Below are 24,528 nucleotides of genomic sequence, written 5' to 3'. Positions count from 1 at the left end.
ATATCATCAATTTTACATTCACTTGTTTTAAAGGTTTACTTAACCTTTAAGGGAGTAAAGGATGCACTACAACCAGATCCAGATCCTACTTCTGATGCATCCTTAATATATAGAAATATATTCAATGCAGGCGCTCAGAATCCAGCGCACTGGACAGACAGGCAGAACTTGTTGTACGGTGGAACTAAAACTTTCCTCTTTCAATGACAGAATGGTCAAGTCAATGAGCAGATATCGAAAGGGTCACGCTATTGTTTGTCCTGATACATTTGTATTATCCATAGATTTGCTCCTGTAGCATGGAACTTCCTAATTTCTTATCAATAAGTGCAATCAATGGCAATGTTCTTAAGCTCATCAGTTCTGCTTAATGACGCGACACTGGTTACTGCTCAAGCAGAGCCTAATCGTGTTGAGTTGTAGGCTTTTCGGGTTAAGAGGTTGAGCGAGTAAACACGTGTACTGCAAAAATGATCAAGTCAATGCCCAAGTAAACTGCTCCAGGCTATTTGCATTCTCCTATGGTTAAAACAAATGATCCAAATTGTGACTTTTTAAGCCAACAATAATGAGTGAATAGATTTTGCAGCTTCCCATATAATGCAACATTTGTCTTTGCGTTCTAGGAGATCAATCGGCTTGGCCACAGTAGACCAGGTCAGAAAGATATTTCACTGGAATGCCGGTAATTGTCGATATTTAAATACATAAGAGCTGTAAATTATATAGTTATAAATGGTGCTTAGTGGTTTCATACCTTTATTATACAATATAATGTACCCAATTGTTGGATAACATGGCAGTTTCTTGCCTATTTCCAATACAGCCAGGTCTGTATTTGTGGGGTAACGCCTCAAAGGCCTGGGTCTATTGCTGCAAATTATTAAAGAATAAGTAAACGTTTAAAATAAGTGAATGTAAATTTGATGAGAGTGTTATTCTAAGCCCTTTTGTCATTCACATTAATTTTTTATTTTCTTTTTATGCCAAGATATTAAGGGAACGAAGAATTGAGGAAACAGCACACAGAATAGAATGCAAAAGGGGATATACCCATATGGATTTATTGTGTCAAACAGCACAACGTTTCGGGGGCAGGCCCTTTCGTCAGGTGATATGGCAAGCTAATTACAAACAGCCCTTAAATAGCCTAACGGCCCTCCCACCAACAGAAAAAAAGGTCAAAAAACTTTACTCAAAAAAACATTTTTTAGTTCTTACAAAAAAGAAAAATTAAAACAAAAAAGTGAAACGAACGTATTTCGTTTTGTCCTCTTTAGGGATGTAGCGAACTGTTCGCCGGCGAACTAGTTCGCGCGAACTTCGACTGTTCGCGTCCGCCGAATGTTCGCGAACGTCGCGCGACGTTCGCCAATAGGCGTTCGCGTCAAAAATCATTCGACCATTCGATTCCTTCAATCGCTAAAATCGAAGGATTTTCGTTCGAATCGAACGATCGAAGCCATTGGATTGAATGAAATCATTCGATCGAATGGCTTCGATCGTTCGATTCGAACGAAAATCCTTCGATCGAACAATTAAAATCCTTCGATCGTTCGAATTGAACGATTTTCGGATGTTCGAAGTTCGCATTTTTTGCCGGTGTTCGCGAACGGCGTTCGCGAACACATAAACGGCAGTTTGCTACATCCCTAGTCCTCTTATTAATTTACCAATTTTGGATTATCATTGTGATTGGACTTATTTATCTCAATGGACAATTGTTTCAAATAATGTTTTTTGAGCCATAATTTTTCTTTTTTGTAAGAACTAAAAAATGTTTTTTTGAGTAAAGTTTTTTGACCTTTTTTTCTGTTGGTGGGAGGGCCGTTAGGCTATTTAAGGGCTGTTTGTAATTAGCTTGCCATATCACCTGACGAAGGGGCCTGCCCCCGAAACGTTGTGCTGTTTGACACAATAAATCCATAGGGGTATATCCCCTTTTGCATTCAATTCTGTGTGCCGTTTCCTCAATTCTTCGTTTCCTGTGAACCCAGGGGAGTGCCGTCTCCCTAGAGGACTGAGCACCAGATTATTGTACACAAGAAGGCCTGGGAGTGCATACAATTTCTACTTTAAGATATTAAGGGATACATGTGCTGTTAATATGAATGAATTTTGGTCCAACAGCGCCACCTGCTGGTCAGTTTCTGACCAGTCTGACCACCAAGTAGTCAAGGAAGTTGTCAGGAGAAAGAAAGAGGCTGCTCTGATGTTCTTCTGCTTAGGAAAGATTTGAGAAAGGTTTCTAATTGTTTTCCTTTGTTGATTCATTGCTCCCCCTGTTACTCTACTTTCCTGCAGATGACTCCCTCTCCAATTCTATTTGAGGCATGTCGAGCAGTTTAAAAAATCCAAAAAACCCCAAAGCTCTGAGAAGGTGACTTGTCTCACAAATATAGTTGGAAACTTCACATTCTTCAAGCCCCCTCAACAGCCGCAGGGACTGCTTTCCCCTGTTGTTATGCCATTGCTATGTATGTAACCTTAGGCATTTTGAATATACTAGGATATATGTGGGTTTCCCAAGGGTGCAGCTGTGGGGCTTCATAAGTCACTACAGAGAAGAAGACTGAGGAGTTCCATCAATCATTTGGGTGGGCTATACTTCCAGGCAAGCTATGTGTTTGCACATTCATCTCTGGCTTCTGCAAAAGCAGAGTTTTTTGTTAAGGGAAAAGATAAATGCTTCACCTCAGGTGGAAGAAACTAAACTCTTCAGTAGAAAGCACTCCCACAGAGTCCATTTAGCTTTTAGAGCCAAACTAGTAGATATTTGCAGAGCAGGAGTCTGAGAGCTCAAGCAGAAAAGGGAAGGATGGTTCAGTGTAACTTTGGTTGTGGTTGGCCCATCATGTACGGTACAGTTTGGGAAGAAGATGGAAACCATCCACTCCGTCAGTCAGGGCTGCAATGGAGGGGGAACCAAGGGGTACTGCCGTCAGGGGGCCCAATTATAAAAAGGGGCCAGAGATGGTAGAGGACAATTTGGAGATTGTGAAAGGTGTGTGGGGTTTAAGTTGATCATAATTTTATTAGGACTAGAGATGCGCTGAATCAAGGATTCAGTTTGGGATTTGGCCTTTTCCAACAGGGTTCAGATTAGTCCGAATCCAAGTGCCTGTCTGAACTGAATCCTAAAAATCATGTGACTTTTTGCCACACAAACAAGGACGTTGAAAACGTACCCTAATTTACATCCAAACATGCATTCAATTCGATATTCGGCCCGATCGTTCATGAAGTATAAAGATCCAAATTACAGAAAGATCCCTTATCTGGAAAACCCCAGGTCCCATTCTTTCATCCTATTAGAGACCTGGATACGATCTGCTTGGTTTATATACGTGAGCACCATATCCCCCCGCCTCTCCAACATTATCGATTTTTCCCTCAGCAACCCCTCCGCTATAAAGTATTGCAATGGAGTGTGAGAAATGAATTGATCTGGAACTCCCTGCTAGAGAGACTCCTATCCATAGAACTAGCGGATTCATCCCAATCGCTCCCGGTTGGAATAGTAGCCGAGAATTTAGCCAGGAGTCGTTCCTAAAAATACAGAATCTGTGCTACAATGAAAAGGTATTTTACAGTCCTCAAAGGGGCTCCTGCTGAATTACAATTTGAAATGCATAAGATCGCAGCGGTATAAAACTCATGGATGAAATCTACTCTCATCACTGGGATACCCTGTAGTATAAATGCCTTTGCATGGAATTGCAGATACAAGTTGACCACCTCTCTGCTTCATATACACAATGCATGAGATTATTGCTGAGCCGTGAGATATGCGCTGAGGCTCACAGCTCCTCGGATTTAATTCATAGCAGCCTATCTGGGTAGAAGGTTTGAGGGGGGAAAGCAAGAAGAAGGAGAGGAAAACAGTCTATTGAAAATGCTGAAATTGAGATTTTTATTGGCCCTTTAATAACTCACAATGTGTGTGTATGTGTGTGTTTGACTGCTACTGACTGAGCTCATTATTCCCTTTGCTGCACTGCTGGGAGACAGGTTATCACTTTTTCAGCTTCTATTGCAAAACAGATAACGGCACTATTAGAGTATAGAAATATAAAACTAAGCAACTTTCCCATATACATTCATTAAAAATCGGTGGGTTTCCAGGTTACTGGCAAATTCACTGAAAGCAGCAACAGTCTGGCGGTTTATATTCTGGTCACTGCTAATTCTGACTTCTGAAACAATGTGCAGAGGCAGCAAGACCTGCAAGAGGAACTGGCTTCTGCTGCACAGTCAGAACCAGAGAGCACAACGGTTCCGTTTCCTTGGTGCATTAGGGGAAAATAATTTAAAAAAAAAAAACTATTAAAAAATAAATAATGAAGACCAGTTGAAAAGTTGCTTAAAATTGATTAAGTGAGCGGCTTCCTTCTTCTTCGTTCTTTAAATTTTCCAGGGCAGACGCATGCGCAGTAGAACAAAATAGGCGACTTCTTCGTTAAAGTTCAGCTTTTTTTGTTACTGAGAATGCGACCTGCACGAAGAAAGAAAGGGAAAAAAGCGGATCATTCTGTGGTGCTCGCTGGAAGAATCCCCGGACCGGTGCAGTTTTCTGCTGATAGGAGCTCCGGTGTCAGGTAAGCAGGGTCAGACTGGGCCGGCGGGACACCGGGAAAAAACCCGGTGGCAGTAGCGTCACTTGAGGGGGGCGGGCCCTGGTGCATAACGCGCAGCTGGGCCCCGCCCCCCTCCGTTCGGCCGCATTTGGCCATTTTTGTCAGTGGAGCGCGAGCTGCCTGGGGGCCCTGAGGGGGTGCGGGCCCTGGCCCGCTCGCACCCCCTGCTCCCCGGTAGTTCCGCCACTGCCCGGTGGGCCCCGGCTCTTGTGGGCCCTGCCAGCCCAGATCCGTTCCCATATCGCGATATGAAGGCTTGTTAACACTTCTCGCGTTCGCACATGCGCACAAACATGGCGGTGCATTTGCTCAAGTGTGTAAATGTGGAATTAGATACTAAGCAGCAACGATTCTGGGCCCTGAAGAGGCCTTCCTAATGCATCTTAAAGGGGAAACTGAAATTTCAACACTTAAAGTTACCGGGAGCAGCTTTTTGCAAGTGTTTCAGTAACGCAGAGACTGATTTATAATCTCTTTAAAGTGCTGTGGAATTTAATTTTATTTTTCTATAGAAAGCCATGACTTATGCTATGTACCGATTTGCAATATAGCCCTACTTCATCAGTGCTTGTCCCTCTTGCACAGGTCTAGTTTGGTAGACCCATGCCCAACCCTGACCCACTGCCCCACTTGTTGTCTTCTCCTCGCTTGGTCAGGACCAAATCCCGACTCGTTTGTGGATATTCTGAAGCCAACTGTGGGTACCCAACCCAATTCGAGACACTACCCATGGCTGCCTATTAGCTATGAAGTAAATGCAGTTTATAAACCTGCCAATTCAAACTAAGTTCCCCTTGATAAAACAGCTGGATCTTTGCTTGATCAGGCTGATTATCCAAAATAATCCTATATCCCCCTCCTTCAGGGTATGCTTCCCACTAGAGTCCTGCATTAGGTCTGGTACCTGCCGAATACCCACAAAGTGGTTCGGTTTTGGTCAAAAAGTCCCGGATTCCTAAGCCATGCGGGCAGTCCACGGGTGACCCTGCTGGGTACCCAACAAAGGTGCAGTCTTGATCCTGATCCCTCCCACCCACCCGTTGTGGTTCTTTTTGGGAAGATTCAGCACCGGAGTGACGTCACTTCTGGTTTTGCGTGTCCCACGGGTCAGAAGGTTAGTTGGCCTATTGGCGGGTCGGGTTTGGTAGTGGGAACATGCGGGTCAAATTGAATGGGTCGGGACCTGCGCAGGACTCTACTTCCTACCATTCTTGTTAAAAATTCTGCTTTTGATAGGGGAGGGAGGAAATACGTTGAGGGACAGAAGGAATGATGTAAAAGGGCAGTTATTGGCAGATATTTTATTAAATAGGCCAGTCGAATAACTGGGAGGTAGAAACCATAATTGGGCGAGGACCACATCAATGAAATGTGGCAACCCTAGAATAGAGACACTGAGGAAGCCAAACTGGCAAACTAAATCTGCCCATCTGTGCCTTTATAATGCAGGCTAGCCGTGCATTACAATTAAATACATTCATTCTTTCTTTCATTGTTTTGTTGTTGAGTTCCAGGGAACGGATCATTAGTGTCTGATCGCAGAGCGCCAGTTGCGTAGGTTACTCAAGCTGATTTCTCACAACGCCCAAAAGAATGATCCCTTTACGTGACGTACCAGGAACGTTTTTAAAGGCCCCTAAAATAATCAGCGGCTTTGTTTCATTCACTGCATGTTGGTGTCAGTTGTCGTAGAGAAAAGAGTTAATCGGCCCTTAATAAGCATCGCCAGCCTAATGCTTTAATTAAAAACGGCCGTTGAACTGAGATGAGATGCAAATGATGGTAATTAAGATCAAGTGGTATCTAGAGGGCTATTTTATTATTAATCTAAAAAATACCTCCGGCTTATTAACGGGGAGAAAATCAGCTCACAGAGAGCGGCGTATCTCCGTACCACCTCAGTAAATGCATGGTATTAAAGGAGAACTAAAGCCTAACTAAAGGTAGAAATGTTGTACATGATGTTTTGTGCTTCTGTACCAGCCCAAGGCAACGACAGCCCTTTAGCAGTAAAGATCTGTGTCTCCAAAGATGCCCCAGTAGCTCCCCATCTTCTTTTCTGCTGATTCACTGCACATGCTCTGTGCTGCTGTCACTTACTGAGCTTAGGGACCCACTCACAATATACAGTACACATAGAATAGAAATGTCACAATATAAGGCTGATTAGTAATTAATACACATAATTACTACATGGCAGCACAGAAACCAGTGCAATTAGCATCAGAATTTAATAATCAGCAAACCTGTAGCATCAGCTTATATTGCAGCCAGGGAAGCTCATTTTCTGCTGGATAATTAGTGACGAGCCCTAAGCTTAGCTTCTCAACAGCCAATCAGAGCCCACTGAGCATGTGAGTGTCACAGACACTTTCCAAGATGGTGACCCCCTGTGACAAGTTTGAAGTCCTGGATCATTGCTGCTATTGACAAGCTCAAACTTTAGCCTCGTGCAATAAGTCCACTATATAAAATATGGTATTTTTAGCCATATTCATTTTTAGGGTTTAGTTCTCCTTTAAAGCATGTCAGTGGGACACAATTCATTAGGCAGGACTCAACACGAGTCGATCATTATGGACACCTGGAAAGAAATTAAATTAACTAAATGGCATCAGATTTAGGGAAATATTTATTTTGTAATGTTCAACATAACTAGAACATGGTTTTAACCCATTAACTGCTACTATTGTAGAATCTACATTTGTACTAAAAAAAAGTACCTCCTGTATAACCAAATATAATCAATAATTGAGCATGGCAGTCCATCAACATCCGGGCTGATTCTTAAAGTTTGAGGATTTCCTATAACAATCCTAACTGTTCGGTGTACAATAAGCTCCATCTTGATCCATGACGTTTATTTTTTGCTCTGAAAATCTAAATAGCCCTATATTGGTCTGTCTGTTGTTTGCTTTCTAGGTTTTATATCAAGTCACAATCACATCTCCTGTAAACAAGATCATAGATGGCTGACAGCACTGGTACGTTTTATATTATATATATATTGGAGAGCTGAAGAACAAACAAAAGTCTTTAAAGGAGAAGAAAAGGCCTATTTAATTTGGCGTGCCAAATCGAATGGATAAATCTAATAAATAGTGATGGGCGAATACATTTGCCAGGTGCGAATTCACAATGAGTTTCCGTGTTTCGCGAATAAATTAGCAGAAATTCGGAAAAATTTGTGCGCATGTCGGAAGAGTCACTCGGGTCAAAACTGTCGTGCATCAATACTATTCGGATGCCCATTGACTTTAACACCGGCGTCAAAATTGACGTGAATTGACACGGGAATCAAAATTCGAGTTTCATTAATTTTTCGCCGTTTCGCGAATATTATTTGGGAAATTCGCACGTTTTTCACCATTCGCCCGTCACTACTAATAAATCATTATCGCTCTACATATCCCCCTTTCATATAAACAACAGGTCATCAATAAAGCAGGTATAAAACACAATATTTTCCTTATATTGAACAATTTCAAATTGTGTTTTTCACCAGTGAAGGGCAGCTGCAATCAAGAAACCTAATACCAATTGAAGATTTCAAGGGGTTGTTCACCTTTGAATTAACTTTTAGTATGATGTAGAGAGGGATATTCTGAGACAATATGCAATTGGTTTTCATTTTTTATTATTGGTGGTTTTTGAGTTATTTAACTTTTTATTCAGTAGCTCTCCAGTTTGCAATTCAAACAACGTGTTTGCTAGGGTCCAAAGTACCCTAGCAACCATGCATTGGTCTGAATAAAAGACTGGATTATAAAAAGGAGAGGCCTGAATAGAAAAATAGGTAATTTAAAAGTAACAATAACAATACATTTGTAGTTTTACAGTTCTTGTTTTTTTTTAGATGGGGTCAGTGACCCCTATTTGAAAGCTGGAAAGAGTCAGGCCAAAAAGGTCTCTCTAGAATATTGGTGGCAATAAAGGTGAGGCGTATGGAAAGACTTGGGACAGAAGGTGCTATTCTACAGTATTGGAAAGGGAGGGGTTGATTTTGTTTAATGGATGAGGAAGATTTTTTGGAAAATATGGAGACAACATCCCCTTTGGATATAAAAAGTCAACTTTCTTTGAACCCTGGGGACCACTTGTTGCCACAAAGTGCTGTAGATCTTAAAACTCTTAAAAATACACAGGACTTGCAAATGCAAAAAATCAGCACCCTGGACAGTGGAGCCTTATTTATTAGAATTTATTACAACAGTTCACTGCCCTAGTAAAGAAGGCTCCACTGTCCAGGGTGCTGAATCTTTGGAATTGGGGTTATCATCTGTCTTCTGAATCCTTACACCTAAGCCAAAGGGCACTGGCACACAGGGCTACTCTAAAATGCAGCGCCTGAAGCAACTCCCTCCGGCCATAGACTTTATAGTAGATCACCTAACAATTGTGTTATAGAAAATACAATCTAAAAAAAAGTACGCTTGTGGGATTTCAGGCTACTATCCCCTGGTGATTGCAGGCACAATATTGGCTTCATCATTAAAGGAGAAGGAAAGCTACCAAAGCAGTTTATTGCTAATAGATTAGCTGCATAGTGCATGCTATAACACTATATTTATTCTGCAGAATGCTTTACCATACCTTAGTAAGCAGCTCTAGAAGCTCTCTATTTGTTTAGGATAGCAGCTGCCATATTAGCTTGCTGTGACATCACTTCCTGTCTGAGTCTCTCCCTGCTCACTCATAGCTCTGGGCTCAGATTACAGCAGGGAGGGGAGAGGGAGAGAGTAGCAAACTGAGCATGCTCAAGCCCTAGCCCTGGAGGTTTAAGCTGAAAACAGGAAGTCTGATACAGAAGCCCATGAGTACACAATAGAAGGAAAGAAATGTGGGGTTTCTTTTGACAGAGGACTCAGAGCAGCATTACTTTGAGGGGTTACTGATGTATTTATATCTGATAAAGCTTACTTAACTTTAGACTTCTCTTCTCCTTTAAAGTCTAAGGAAGGGCTACATTAGGCTTTTGTGTGGTGCGTTTTCAGGCTACCAGAATACAGTACTCTCAGTTTAGAGCACATGAAGCAGTCCCGTTGCGCTTAGGGGAAATGGACAGTGGAGCTTTCTGCATCTTATTCCAAATCAAGGCCTGCCAATCATTTTGTATCCAAGAGTAGCACTACAGTTGGGTATTGAACAGACCCATAACTGTGCTGTGCCATACTGATGCCAACATCTGGTTTTTTTTGGTCACTGAATGTTGTAATTTGAAACTAACTAAGAATATAAGAATATATAGGACTCAGAGCCCAGCCTAAAAAAAGGCACATTGCAAGAAAGGGTTAATGTTGCAATTAATAGAGAATCCCTGGGTATATAATTGCTCCCATTAGAATCCAATACAGATGCACAGCCCTTGTACCCAGTTGAGCTGCACGTTATGCCTCCAATATAGCATTAGGTCGGTGCCCAAGGGAACCCTTTACTAGTGATGGGCGAATTTATTCGCCAGGCGCGAATAAATTGCGGCGAATAAATGGCAGCAAAAATTCGATGGCGAAAATTCCCCGGCGTAAAAAAAATGGACGCCAGCGTCCGCTTTTTGGATGCCGGCGTCCGTTTTTGGACGCAGACGCATTTTCACCCAAATTTTTTTTTGCAAATTTGTTGCAGTTTTGCGAATTTTGCTCTAAATTCACTGATTTTTCGGCGAAACGGCGCAAATTCGCCCATCACTACTCTTTACATGTCTTACAGTGGCACCCCCCGAAAGCACCCAGGGGGAAAAAATCATGTCCGGTACCCGCCCATCCAGTAATTAAATCAACTGCACATTGGTTTCACCAATCAACAGTGGAACAATTGTGAATCTGTTTATCGTATTTTTACCTAGTACCCGCAATCTATCGGCGCCAACAACCACTTCGTCATTATCGGCAGAAAACAGTAGTTTCCCAGTATTGGACTTAACTTCCAAACGTTTCCCGTAGGCTTCTATAGCCTCTGATCCTGTGAGAAAAGGCAATAATGATTATTATTCGCATTTTAAGTTCTATTGTGTGAGGCATTGGCATTGTCTGCTACAAAGTCACATCTCCACTTAAATGATCAGAATAATCAATACATTGCAGCAAAATGATTATCAAATCTATATTGCATCATATCTGCTCCCTAATGTGCCTCTCATAAATAAGAAGTACATAAGGCTATGGGAAATATTGCAATTTCCGGGGTACTTAAAGGATAAGTAAACCTTTAAAATAAGTCAGTCAATGTAAAAGTGCTATTCTAAGCACTTTTGTCATTTACATTCATTATTTATTTTCTTTTTATTCCAAGATATTAAGGGATACATGTGCTGTTAATATGAATGAATTTTGTTACAACAGCGTCACCTGCTGGTCAGTTTCTGACCAGTCTGACCACCAAGTAGTCAAGGAAGTTGTCAGGAGAAAGAAAGAGGCTGCTCTGATGTTCTTCTGCTTAGGAAAGATTTGAGAAAGGTTTCTAATTGTTTTCCTAAGCAGAAGAACATCAGCCTCTTTCTTTCTCCTGACAACTTCCTTGACTACTTGGTGGTCAGACTGGTCAGAAACTGACCAGCAGGTGGCGCTGTTGGAACAAAATTCATTCATATTAACAGCACATGTATCCCTTAATATCTTGGAATAAAAAGAAAATAAATAATGAATGTAAATGACAAAAGTGCTTAGAATAGCACTTTTACATTGACTGACTTATTTTAAAGGTTTAGTAATCCTTTAAGCATACAGAAAGCTTTAGTCCAGCAACATCAGAGTTGAATTATCAAGAAATATTGTTCAACAGAACTTTTTTTTCGTAGCTCTTCAGGGATCATGACCCTATGACTGATTGCAGAAGCCTCACTAGTTAATAGAAGTGGAATACATATCGTATAGCAGGCCGCCTGACAGTAGAGAGAGGAGTGCTTGAAAGACATGATGGGACTCATTTATAAACACTGGGCAGATTTGCCCATGGGCAGTGACCCATAGCAACCATTCAGAGGTCTGCTTTTATTGCTCAACCTGCAGCTGCTTGAGAAAAACCCTTACTGATTGGTTAATATGGGTTACTGCTCATGTGCTAATAGGTTCCTGGTGCACAAATGTTTTGCCAATGGTGAATATTCTTGAATGTGTTTGATTAATATATTTAATAGATTTTCAATATAGTTAGGCAAGAATGTAATCTATAAAGGCTGGATTGAGCGGATGTCTAACACTTCTTCTTGCTTTGCAGCTCTCTTGATTTTCACTGATTGGTTACCAGGCAGTAACCAATCAGTAAATTGAGGGAGGGCCATATGGGTCATAACCATTTGCATTTTGCTGAGGATCAAAACAAACTCTCTGAACAGTTATGTCCCATGTGGGCCTCCTTCAAGTCACTGACTCAGAGCTGCAAAGCTGGAAGTTGAGTCCTGGCTATTTTGTTAGACATCCAGTCATTTCAGCATTTATACATTACATTCTTGGCTAATTAACTATATTAGAAACATTTTTTTATTTTGCACAGAATACAGTATCTATTTTACACTGAACTGTTCCTTTAATTTTTAATGTTCTTCTGATGAAGATCATACACAGTGTTATATTAATTCAATTATTTTTTCATGAATCCCGATGAGTGCTGCAGTTTGTTTGCCAAATACATATATATATATTTATGTATATCTGTCCATCAGCTGCACTCATGCAAAATAAAAAACGAAGTGCACCTCCAAAAGTAATACGCATGAAAAATAATTTCAGAACCAGCGTTTGCTATATAATATGTTTCTATATTTTTAACACATTGTTCAAATTTAACCTTAAACTATAGTAAACTCAGGAGCAGAGCACACAAGTTTAATACATGTTTTTTCCCCTATAATGAGCTTGGGAGACTATTTGCAATACTTGCCTTATATCTAGTGATGGGCGAATTTATTCGCCAGGCAGGAATTTGCAGCGAATTTGCAGGATTCGCCGCCGTCGAATAAATCCGCAAAACGGCCGTGAAAATTTGCCGTTTTGCAAATATTTTTCGCCATTTTGTGGGAAATTCGCACATTTTTCGGCAAAGCGAAACGGTGCAAATTCGCCCATCACTACTTATATCTATACTTCCCCACCTTTTTAGAATACATGTGTAAATTCCTTCATTCTTACCTGTGACGAGCTGTGTGACGGCTTTCATATCTCCATTCAGAATATTTACAGTCACGTTTCGATCTGATTGGACATACAGGGAGTTACCCTATAAGAGAAGAGGGAGAGCCTAATTCACATTTATGCTCACTCACATAGGCCAAAAAACGATATCATTAAAGAAGCCACGGGTAAGTAAAGACGCAAAACATATGAAAATAACTTCAGCTTTATCCAGCGCTGAGGTTTAAATGTTCTTTCATGGCAACCTAATGGGAAGTTAAGCTGGAGAGGTTTATTAAAGTTTACATCAAATGATGGGCGAATTTATCTGCGACGAATTCCCGCAAATCGCCGCCGGTGAATACATTTCGCTGTCGTAAAAAAAAAACGGACACCGGCATCAAAAACGAGATGCCGGCACCGTTTCGCAAATTTTTCACCGTATCACGAATTTCGCCGAAAATACACAAATTTTTCCGCGAAGCGTAATGCCATAAATTCGTCCATCACTATTTACATCCCCTTTAACCCATTTTACCTACAACTTGGATTCCATTTACACTTTACATGAATGATTTCAAAGGGTTTAAACAGTCTTTATGGGAACAGGTAGAGCCCATCTGGAATGTAAATTACATGGCAAAACTCTAAGGTACTGAATGCGCTAATAATGGCCGGGTCTGGATTTACACGTTTACACGTTACCGTTAATTGGAAATATTTTTTAAAAAGTAATTGTGACCTTTAAATGTTCTCATTCACCGCTAATTGAAAGTTCTAGTAAGATGACTATAGCTGGGGGAACAGCAAATCAATAGAAAATTTCCTTTTTTTAACTATAAAAGATTAGTGTTTTATACAGGTCGGGCAAGATCACAGTGAGAAGAACAAAGACCTATGCAGCGGCATAGAAACGCCTAAAGGCATATATATCCGGGGGTTTATGGGCCGTGGGTGATTTGCTAAATATAAGGTTTATTGGATGAGCTGCAGAAAAGAAATAGAAAGATACATGGAGAAAGTTGAAGAAAGAGTTTGGAAAATGTCATGGGGATAAGTAGTGAAATACAACAAAGGGGGGTAGGAGAGGAATGAAAAGGTCAGAAAGCGTAAAAATGATTGAAAAACAGAAAGTACTTAGGTGGATGTGAGTGGCACAGAGGTGGGAGCCCATTCCGTAAGGACAGACGAGAAGATTCAGGGAGATTTAGTTGCCTGGCAACAAACCGCTTCTTCTTCGGGCGACTAATCTCCCCAAACTGCCTCCCCGCTGGCTAGAATCTAAATCGCAGGCGGGATGGCACTTGGATCGCTTTGTTTTCCGTAGTTGCCCAAAGTTGCCTCGCAAGGAAACTTTGGGCGACTCTGGAAAACTAATCGCTTCGAGTGCCATCTCTCCGGCAATTTAGATTCTAGCTAGCAGGGAGAAGAAGAAGCGATTTGACACTGGGCGACTAATCTCTCTGAATCTTCTCGTCTGTCTCTGCCCTAAAGGTTAGATTTGGGAGTGATTTACATTGAAACAGGAGACAGATTAGTAGGTCTACACAAGTGAAGATGGAAACAGAGAAGAATTAGGTTAGTGGAGGGGCTGGTAAAGGTTTTAGTGCAAGAAGAGGGGTGTAGAAAACAGGTCATGGCAGAAGGTACTGGAGAAAAATGAAACTGTAGGAAACCTGAAAAGAGTTTTACAAGTGACGGGCGAATTTGGGCCGTTTCGCTTCGCCGAAAAATTTGTGCATTTCCAGCGAAATTCGCGAAATGTTGAAAAATTGGCGAAACGACGCTGGCATTTTGTTTTTTGGACGCTAGGGGTCCAAAAAACAGATGCCGGCATCCAAAAAACGAAACAACGGTGCAGTTTCGCAAATTTTTCTTCCATTTTTTTAAATTGAATTTTGGCGGCGGTTTTGTGAATATATTCACCGGTGGCGAATCGCAGGGATTCGCCGCAAATTTGCGCCTGGCAAATAAATTCGCCCATCACTAACTCTCACCAAATAAAAAATGTAGGTCCAAATATCTGAAAAGACACATAGCTGACTTAGTATTCTTCTTCATGGTTCTTAGTAGTGATGGGCGAAACTGTGCTGCAAAATGGTGAAAAATTCGCAAAATGCATTGAAGTCAATGGGCGTCCGAACAATTTTGCGTTCCAATTTATTTTTTTACACTGCAGATTTTTCGTTGCTGAATTGTTGCCACAGTTTTGTGAATTAATTCACTTGCGGCGGAACGCCAAATTCGCCACAAATTTGTGTCTGGTGAATTGATTCACCCATCACTAGTTCTCAGTATAGTTAACCCAAAATTTTCATAATGCCGGTATGGGATCCGTTATCTGAAAAACCCATTATCCAGAATGCTCTGAGTTAAGGAAAGGCCGTCTCCCATAGACTCCATTTTACCCAAATAATCCAAATGTTTTTTTAATCATTTCCATTTTCTCTGTATTAATAAAATAGTACCATATACTTGATGCAAACTAAGATATAAATAATCCTAATTGGAAGTAGATCCAGCCTATTGGTTTTATTTAATGTTTATATGATTTTCTAGTAGACTTATAGTATAAAGATCCAAATTATGGATAATTCCCTTATCTGGAAAGCTCCAGGTCCTGAGCATTCTGGATAACAGGTCCCATTCCCATGGTTAAGGCAGCTGGTTCTCTCCGTAATTCTTATTCAAGGTTGGTAATAAGACTTGCCTACAACGATACCAAGAAAACTCCCAGTTGTCCAAGATGTCAGTGGGCTCTCCTACTCACTCAACTATTTGCTTTGTACTCCTATAAAATTTATATTTGTATATAATAAAAACAGGAAAAGTGATGGTATGCAAGTAGAGTAGATGCAATTTAGAGTAAAGAAATGTGAGAGATGTTAAAATAGTTGGGAAGTGGGCCCACATTCTAAGGTTTTCTGGTGGGCCCATCGCATACCATCCCTGTTGGATACTCAAGACAATATTTTTGGAATTATACAGTAGAAATTAGGTTGTATCAAGCTAAAGTGGTTCTGCTACACTGTTGTGAAAATCTCCAAATGCCACTAAGGAACTTGCATTTACAAAGAGGTAGAACATGTCTGTTTATCTTTCCTAAGAGTGACAAAGTTGGTCAAAGAACTAAGAAATGCACCACAGTAGGTCCCTCAAAAGGGGTTGTGTGTTTCTGCTTCCCTTCATATTTCAGTCCAGTGCGTGTTTTATTAGCATTCTTTTGCAGAACCACACATTCCAGCCGATTTCATTCTCCTGTTGATCTAATCCAACCCAACACAAACCGCAAGGTTAAAGAAAACATCATGTTCTTGGACTCATCATTAGAGCGGCAGGACATATCAGATTGGAGGTTGAGCCAAGGGATGCAAGGATATTAAGAGTAAATTGAAACAGGCAATTGAAAAAATATCCAGCAGTAAAACCATGATGGGAATATCTGTAGAGCTTTTCCATTGTAGGCTTTTGTACTCTACTAATACATTTACAGAGAAGTGTGTAAGAAACAGATAGGGCACTGGTCTTATTTTAAAATGTTTACTATCACGGAAACTGCCCATATCCTTGATCAGTGAGAAGTTTGACTAGATCTATAATGACAACTAGATCAAAAAGGACACTCTTTGATGTCATCATGCATGTATAGAATTTGCACATGTATGAACAATGATTTGGGGAGAGAAGCTAATATCTTCAAGCTGTTGACCTGTCAGGAGCACTCAGCGACGCTCCTGGTGCCTTCTGCACTTCATCTAAGATGTCGGCACCCTTGGACGCTAAGTGGGTTGCGGTGCTGGCGTCATGGTTCAATGAATGATTATAGGTCCCAAATGTTGGTGTTCCTCGGTATTCCTAAATTCTTTATTAATTATTCTCTGGACTTTTTGATCTTTGCTATTGTCTTTGACCTTGATCCTGTGCTGCCTGCCTTTGAACTTTTGTCTGAACTTGACCATGTTTATTCCTAACCCCTTTGGCTACTACAAATCGGATTTTAAGCCTGGGGTATCCTCCTTGGTCCGGATTCCTCCGCTATTGGAGCCCAAAGGCCACTGATATGACCAAACCCAATAAATATTCTCCAATGAGAATCTCCCGTGCTTACTTCAATCATCTCATTGATATGTAAAGCAAATTTTATCTGGATAAACATTAATTGAGCTGACCCTAGAGAGTTACATTTTAAAAGCAGAACTGCTCAAAAACAACCTTCCCCAGATCTTCAGGGTCATCTGGTCAACTGAGGCAAAAGGATCCTCAATGCTGAATCCTGCAAATTCTGTTTTCAGGATTTTTTCATCCCTAGGTAGCGGCTGCTTCAGCATCTGGTAGTCTTTAATAGTCAACTGAAAACAGTTCAGTTCTGTATTGGAGAAATTTTGAAGCTTGATAAGAATCGATATGGCATATGTTTGGAGCTGTTGTCAAGTGACACTGCTTTAGATAGTTTATATTCCCTTCAAATATATATTTTCTAGAACCAAATACCAAAACTGAACTATTTACACCCTTCTAAAGGTTGATTAGTGTATTATCATCAAGTCAGTTGTAGAGATTTACCGCCTTATGATAGATAAAAGCAAGTTGACTGATTATGTTCCCAAATGGAAAATCCCTATGGATTTCTAATTAGGCTTGGACCTTCAACGTTGGATCGCCAGGGTATACAATGTGAGGATACTTATCGATGGTGTATATTGGTCGATATTTAATTTTTATTTCATGATTTGTAGAGCCCCTGTCTTTTTATGTTGCACTGAGCTCACTCTTGTTTAAATATATTATCGAATCTCAGGGAAATAGCATATGTGACCAATGACCAATCCCAGACACAAAATCTTCTCTGTTTAGTGATTTTATATTTATGTGTGGCTTATGTATATCTGCTGTGTGGGTGATAAACCGAAAACACCCCTAAGGGAACACTTGGTCTACATGAAATACAGAAAATTGAAAAGTTGTTTTCAATAGGGAGTTTGGAGTGACCGCAAACCAAACCTGGAGACTGCAGCCATGGAGATAATTCAGTCAACAAAAGGTTTCTGATCTATAGGATAGCAATAGGACATTATTCACAAATTCTTTGTTCCTAGATTATGTCCCCATACATTAGATAACTGACTAAGGTTACCCAAAGTCATAGAAACAAGGGTTGGGACCATACCCTGTCCCTAGATCTAAGGGAACCTTCTTCCCCGTTCGCTGCAGTTTGATAGGGTCAATGCCGAGAGAAACATGCATCTGTTGGGAGATGATGGTTTATAGGTGGTAGAAAATTAAAAAATGGGGGCCCTGCACCAAATTTTGAGTGACCATCGATGTCTTTTTGTAACCATTGCAACAGGGAGCTTGGATTTACAGTTTAAAGTCTAGGGATCTTTATTGGTATTGCACCAAAATACATATTTTTTATTTTGCTCCTGTGTTACTGAGCTCATTTAAAGCATATGTAGGTGAACCCACCAGTAATGACACACAGTATTGGACTGAATGTCCTAGGGCCGACCATAGAACCTGATATTAAGGGCCCGCTCTCCCAACAATTAGATGTACACAAGGCTAGTGATAGGTGACATTGAGGAAATGATGATCTGGTTGGGGCTAACTAGGCATTGGGCCTACAGGGAGATCCTCTGGTATTCTGGAAAGCCAGTCTAACTTTGCAGGTGCACCTTGGAGTGCCATTTATGAATGGCCTAAAGATTCACACTGCAAATGGATATGGGAGCAGACTATAAAGCATGGGAGGTGGAGGAACCTTCACTTATTGCTTGGAAAACCTTCCTATGGTCCCACTAGATTACAGTCAGACTGTCCAGGACATAAATCCTGGATTGCCAATGTCTTTTATTAGAGGTATAATTTGACCCAAAACCAACACAGGGGTTTGTCAGGGGTCAACCCTGACATACTGGTAGGGTAACGATAAAACTAAAGCAAAGATCAGTCTACCCTTTATGAAATACAGCTCCCTAGGCATGGGCGAATATTTTGGCCTTGTTTCACTGCAAAAATGACGCCCATAGACTTTTATGGCGTTGTGCGTCAAAAAAAAAGACAGGTGTCCAAAAAAATTTTGCCGCCCGTCAAAAAATTTAGACTTTAATGGGCGTCAGCGACATTTCGCAGGCGGCAATTTTTTGGCGAAGCGAAACGGGTCAAATTTGCCCATCCCACTGCCTGGTAATGATGTATGTGATTTACACTTTGTAGCAGAATATGCATAAACTCTGAGAACAAGGCTTCCTGTAGCGGAGATTCACAGTCACATTTTGTCTTGGAGACAGAGACTCCAGGCAGAGAGAGATGTCTGTGCTGTGGATACTCGTTTATTAGTCAGAGGAGCAGGCTGGATTTGTGGGAAGGCCACCTAGGCCCGGGCCTAGGGTGGCAGGATTTTAGGGGGGTGGCATTCTGCCCAACCACACCCACATTGGTTCAAAAATACTGGGGATGCACAGGAGATACAATCTCCATGAAATAAAGGGGAGGGGACAGGGGCGACAAAAGGGCAGTGGGCCTAGGGGCGTCCGCTATGTAAATCCGGCCCTGCAGAGGAGACGGTGATCTTGGTGACCTACTCTGTCTGTGTAAATATGGATCATTAACCTGCCAGCCAGGAAGCAGCAAAGACTCATTCATACGTTTTTCCATCTTTCGTTTTTTTTTTCCTGACTCAATCTGTTCAAAGGACCCTGGCATTTAACATGTTAACAGCTTCTCTCCTAACCTATTCTTGGGGACTTAAAAAACGCACTCATTTGCATGCCGCACTCGCAAAGTGATTAAGAAAACACGGTAAAGCATCCTTAAAACGTTTGAGACCCATTAGCAAATCTAATTATTTTACTTGCCTCATGGAAGCGATGCAAATTACGGTATTAAAGAAAACAAATACCAAAAAGTGGCTGTTCTGTGCCAAATCTCCCAATGGTCAGAAAATTGTATTCCATACCTCCCAACATTTTGGAAAACGTGGCAAAAAGTGTTGCTGTGCGTTGCGCGGTGAAATTTTTTGACCATGCCTGTTTTTATGACCACAAACCCCAATTACCATGTTCATTTTACAAAATTTGGCAGGTTATGAAAGTCTGAACACATTTCTCTAGTTTTTGTGTGTTATTACAGTTTTGCTAATGAAGATGAATTGCTGTGAATATATGTGATGACTTCTATTTCTATTTTGTGTTCTATTGTCATCACAGATTTGACACTTCATGCTCAATGTGCTTTCTGCTCTGTAGTGTGTGGGAGAGTAAGGAGTTAGGATCTGTGCTCAGCTCTTACTGGTGCAATTTCATTTCTGTGATGGGACTTTTGTGTTCTCGGATGTGAAGGATAATAGTGGATTTCCTACATATCCATGAATCAGTAGCAGAGGGATGGAAGGTGTATTCTAGGTTGTACTGTAGCTAATTAAAGGGATACTGTCATGGGAAAACATGTTTTTTTTCCCCAAAATTAATCGGTTAATAGTGCTGCTCCAGCAGAATTCTGCACTGAAATCCATTTCTCAAAAGAGCAAACAGATTTTTTTTAGATTTGATTTTGAAATCTACATGGTGCTAGACATATTGTTGATTTCCCAGCTGCCCCCAGTCATGTGACTTGTGCTCTAATAAACTTCAATCACTCTTTACTGCTGTACTACAAGTTGTGTACATGTTGAGTGATCTCACCTTCTCCCTTCCCCCCAGCGCCGTTTCTGTATGCATTGCCGCCTGAGGCGGCTCCAGTAATGCCGCCCCCCAGCCCGATTCGATTTCCGGGGGGAAGGCAGCAACGCTAGTGCGGAGAGCGTAATTGCGCTCTCTCGCCCTAGTAAAGCCGAATTTCCGGTTCAAAAACCAGAAATTCGGCTCTTAAAGGCACCAGGAGCGGCTTTTTGCCGCCCCTGAAAACCTAGCTGGTGATGCCGCCTGAGGCGAGCGCCTCAGCTCGCCTCATTGGCGGATCGCCCCTTCTTCCCCCCCCCCCCCAGCAGCCTAACAACAGAACAATGGGAAGGTAACGTTATAGCAACTCCCTAGCATAAGATAACAGCTCTAAAAACAGATCTAAAGATCTAAAAACAGCACTTAACAGTAAAAGCCAAGTCCCACTCAGACTGATTCAGTTACATTAAAGGAGAAGGAAAGGTTAAAACTAAGTAAGCCTTATCAGAAAGGTCCACCTAAATATACCAGTAAACCCTCAAAGTAATGCTGCTCTGAGTCCCCTGTCAAAAGAAACAGCACATTTCTTTACTTCTATTGTGTACTCATGGGCTTCTGTATCAGACTTCCTGTTTTCAGCTTAAACCTCATTGCCCTGGACAAGAGCATGCTCAGTTTGCGCCTCTTCCCCACCCCCCTCCCTTCTCTACTGTAATCTGAGCCCAGAGCAGGGAGAGACTCAGGCAGGAAGTGATGTCACACCATGTTAATACTGCAGCTCCTATCCTAAACAAACAGAGAGTTTCTAGAGCTTTTTACTCAGATATGGTAAAGCATTCTACAGAATAAATATAGCATTCTAGCTTGCACTATTGCAGCTAATCTATTGGCAATAAAATGCCTCCGTAGCTTTCCTTCTCCTTTAAGTAGGAGAAATAACAGCCTGCCAGAAAGTAGTTCCATCCTAAAGTGCAGGCACAAGTCATATGACTGGGAGCAGCTGGGAAACTGACAAAATGTCTAGCCCCATGTCAGATTTCAAAATTGAATATAAAAAAATCTGTTTGCTCTTTTGAGAAATGGATTTCAGTGCAGAATTCTGCTGGAGCAGCACTATTAACTGATGTGTTTTGGAAAAAAACATGTTTTTCCATGACAGTATCCCTTAATAGTTATCAGTGATGTGCGGGTCGGGTAAAACCTGACCTGCACCCGACCTGGACCCGCTCTCGCAGAACCCACCCACGCACGCAAGCGACTTCCGGTTTCCTTTTATAGATCAGGCCTACCTCGCCGATGACATCACAAAGGGGGCGGGGAGCACGGCTATAAAGCTGGAAGTCGGCATTTGAATGTTTCGGGTCGGTGGAGAGCAGAGGAACGGAAGAGCTCAACCTGCACGGACCACCCGCGGAGAGGGGTGGCAGGTCTAGGTTGGGTGGGTCCCGCAGGTATTGGGCCAGTCCGCACATCACTAATGCTTATGCTCCCTTATAGGGATCCAAATACAGTAGCAAAGAAAGGGCCAAAATTAGAGAAACTATCCTCGTCCTTTCACCTTTTTAACATTTGGATAAGCAGCTACCTTCTAACTGGTAAAGGCAACGGTTCATTTCATTTTGTTTTCTAAGAATTAGAAAAACTGTCTAGAATTACCTCGAAACAGAGAACACAAAGAAGAGAAAATGACGCTGGTGGGTGTGATATTAGATTAATTCAATTCCCAATCAATAAAAAGAAATGTTCATCAAAAAACTCAAAAGTATAAGATATTGAAAAAGCCTTTTCCCCTGCCTGGTAGATTGTATTTAATTAAAATAAATAATACTCTCTTGCGGCTACCTGACTACAAGGATGCAATTGTTATTTTAAATGCCTGGCGTGATTCTCATTCCCCCAGGGCAAATTTAAACAGAAACCCTGTTGTTAATATCTTCAGGCAATAATCCGTTACACAGGAACAACGCCATACAAGGAATAGAGATTGGCAGGATAAAGGAATAGCATTTTGTTTCCTAAAATCTCATGAGGAATAAGGTGTAACTCATTTTCAAAAGCATTGCCTTTACCAATGAGCCACCAGAGAGGCAACCAATGAAGGCCCTGCAATGATTGATATTGTTTGTAAATGAATATACACAAGCTGCCTTCTGATTTTATATTTTCAAAAAAAAAATATATATATATTCTTGCAGGAGACTTACCGGCCTAGAGCGGATTTCTTTGGCATACAAAGGTTTCAAAAATTCAGAATCGCCCTCTAGCCGTAAACCCTTTTCTGTGATCCTTAGGTTGCCCATTCCATCCTGAAACAAAAAAGAATGAGCACAGATGAAAGGCCCTTTCCCAAAGAATAAAATTCAAGGGACATTGTAACAATGCAATATTTATAAGCTTAAAGGGATACTGTCATGGGGAAAAAAACAATTTTTCAAAATGAATCAGTTAATAGTGCTGCTCCAGCAGAATTCAGCTCTGAAATCCATTTCTCAAAAGAGCAAACAGATTTTTTTTATATTCAACTTTGAAATCTGACATAGGGCTAGACATATTGTCAATTTCCCAGCTGCCCCAAGTCATGTGACTTGTGCTCTGATAAACTTCAATCACTCTTTACTGCTGTACTGCAAGTTGGAGTAATATCACCCACTCCCTCCCCCCCCAGCAGCCAAACAACAGAACAATGGGAAGGTAACCAGATAGCAGCTCCCTAACACAAGATGACAGCTGCCTGGTAGATCTAAGAACAACACTCAATAGTAAAATCCAGATCCCACTGAGACACATTCAGTTACATTGAGAAGGAAAAACAGCAGCCTGCCAGAAAGCATTTCTCTCCTAAAGTGCAGGCACAAGTCACATGACCAGGGGAAGCTGGGAAACTGACAATATATAATAGGAGGTGTGCAGGTTAAAGGATAAGTAAACCTTTAAAATAAGTGAATGTCAAATTGATGAGAGTGCTTTTCTAAGCACTTTTGTCATTTACATTCATTATTTATTTTCTTTTTATTCCAAGATATTAAGGGATACATGTGCTGTTAATATGAATGAATTTTGTTCCAACAGCGCCACCTGCTGGTCAGTTTCTGACCAGTCTGACCACCAAGTAGTCAAGGAAGTTGTCAGGAGAAAGAAAGAGGCTGCTCTGATGTTCTTCTGCTTAGGAAAAACAATTAGAAACCTTTCTCAAATCTTTCCTAAGCAGCTAAGAATTGCTGGTCTTATGGTTTCTAGTTTCAAGACGATTATGCCTATATCCATGCCACTCAAACCATTCAACCTCCAGTTCCATGAATATTAAAATTGTTCTTTTTAGAGCACAGGGCATCAATTCATCAATTAAATAATGAATCCTGATGCAAAGACCAAGTACAACGTTCCAAGTGTCCCTGAAACATGAGTGGACTTGCTCTGGAGCAGTTGTTGCCCTTGAATCATGTCCAGGAATCACTTTCTTCAGAGGGAATTGAAAAAATAAAGTAGCGAGGAGGTTTATTAAATAGTGATGGGCGAATTTATTCGCCAGGCGCGAATTTGTGGCGAATTTGCGCGATTCGCAGCCAGCGAATAAATTCGCGAGCCGTTTCGCGAATTTTTCGCCGTTTCGTGAATTTTTCGCCGTTTCGTGATGGGCGCAAATTCGCCCATCACTATTATTAAACAATCAAAGGATTATTTGAACCCTCTGCTGTTTTTGACAATGAGATAAGCAGCAGTCGGCTTGCTGAAAAACTAGGAGTATTGTTTAATGAGAACTACAGTATCCGGATACCAGGGACTGGTCTTGGTACAATTTGGGGTTCGAAAGTATTTTTATCCTCTTCAGGATGGATTATTTATTTATTTATAGATATTACAGCTCCTCATGAGGATTGGATTATAAATGAAAAATGGAAGAACCTTCAGTGAAATCATGCATGTTTCAGTTAAAATATATGTATCATCATTGATTCATCTCCTTCTTTATTAAAGGCAATCTAAACCATTTTTTTTTTATAAAATGACATTCCCTCTACATTTATCTAATGAACGCATCAAGATCACAATATATTATCATATTATTTTATTCATTTTAGTCTGCAAAAGTCCAAAGGTGTCTACAAATGTGTAAGCCACCAGAGGATT

At 41.0% G+C, this 24,528-nt stretch overlaps 1 protein-coding gene across 1 annotated transcript in view; it reads right to left on the bottom strand.

The window, feature by feature from the left end:
* sgcd.S (sarcoglycan delta S homeolog) overlaps positions 1 to 22,732 on the bottom strand; it is a 32,482-nt gene extending 9,750 nt beyond the window's left edge. The window contains exons 1-3 of the mRNA XM_041587971.1: positions 22,605 to 22,732; positions 12,761 to 12,848; positions 10,476 to 10,595 (exon numbers count right to left, since the gene is read on the bottom strand). Coding sequence (XP_041443905.1) covers positions 10,476 to 10,595; positions 12,761 to 12,848; positions 22,605 to 22,700 — 304 coding nt within the window. The 5' untranslated portion in view covers positions 22,701 to 22,732. The remainder of the gene's footprint in view (positions 1 to 10,475; positions 10,596 to 12,760; positions 12,849 to 22,604) is intronic.
* Positions 22,733 to 24,528: the final 1,796 nt, after the last annotated feature.

Source organism: Xenopus laevis, chromosome 3S (genome assembly GCF_017654675.1).
Source record: "Xenopus laevis strain J_2021 chromosome 3S, Xenopus_laevis_v10.1, whole genome shotgun sequence".
Lineage (NCBI taxonomy): Eukaryota > Metazoa > Chordata > Amphibia > Anura > Pipidae > Xenopus > Xenopus laevis.
Note: the sequence above shows the minus strand (reverse complement) of the source record. Positions and strands in the feature narration are given on the sequence as shown.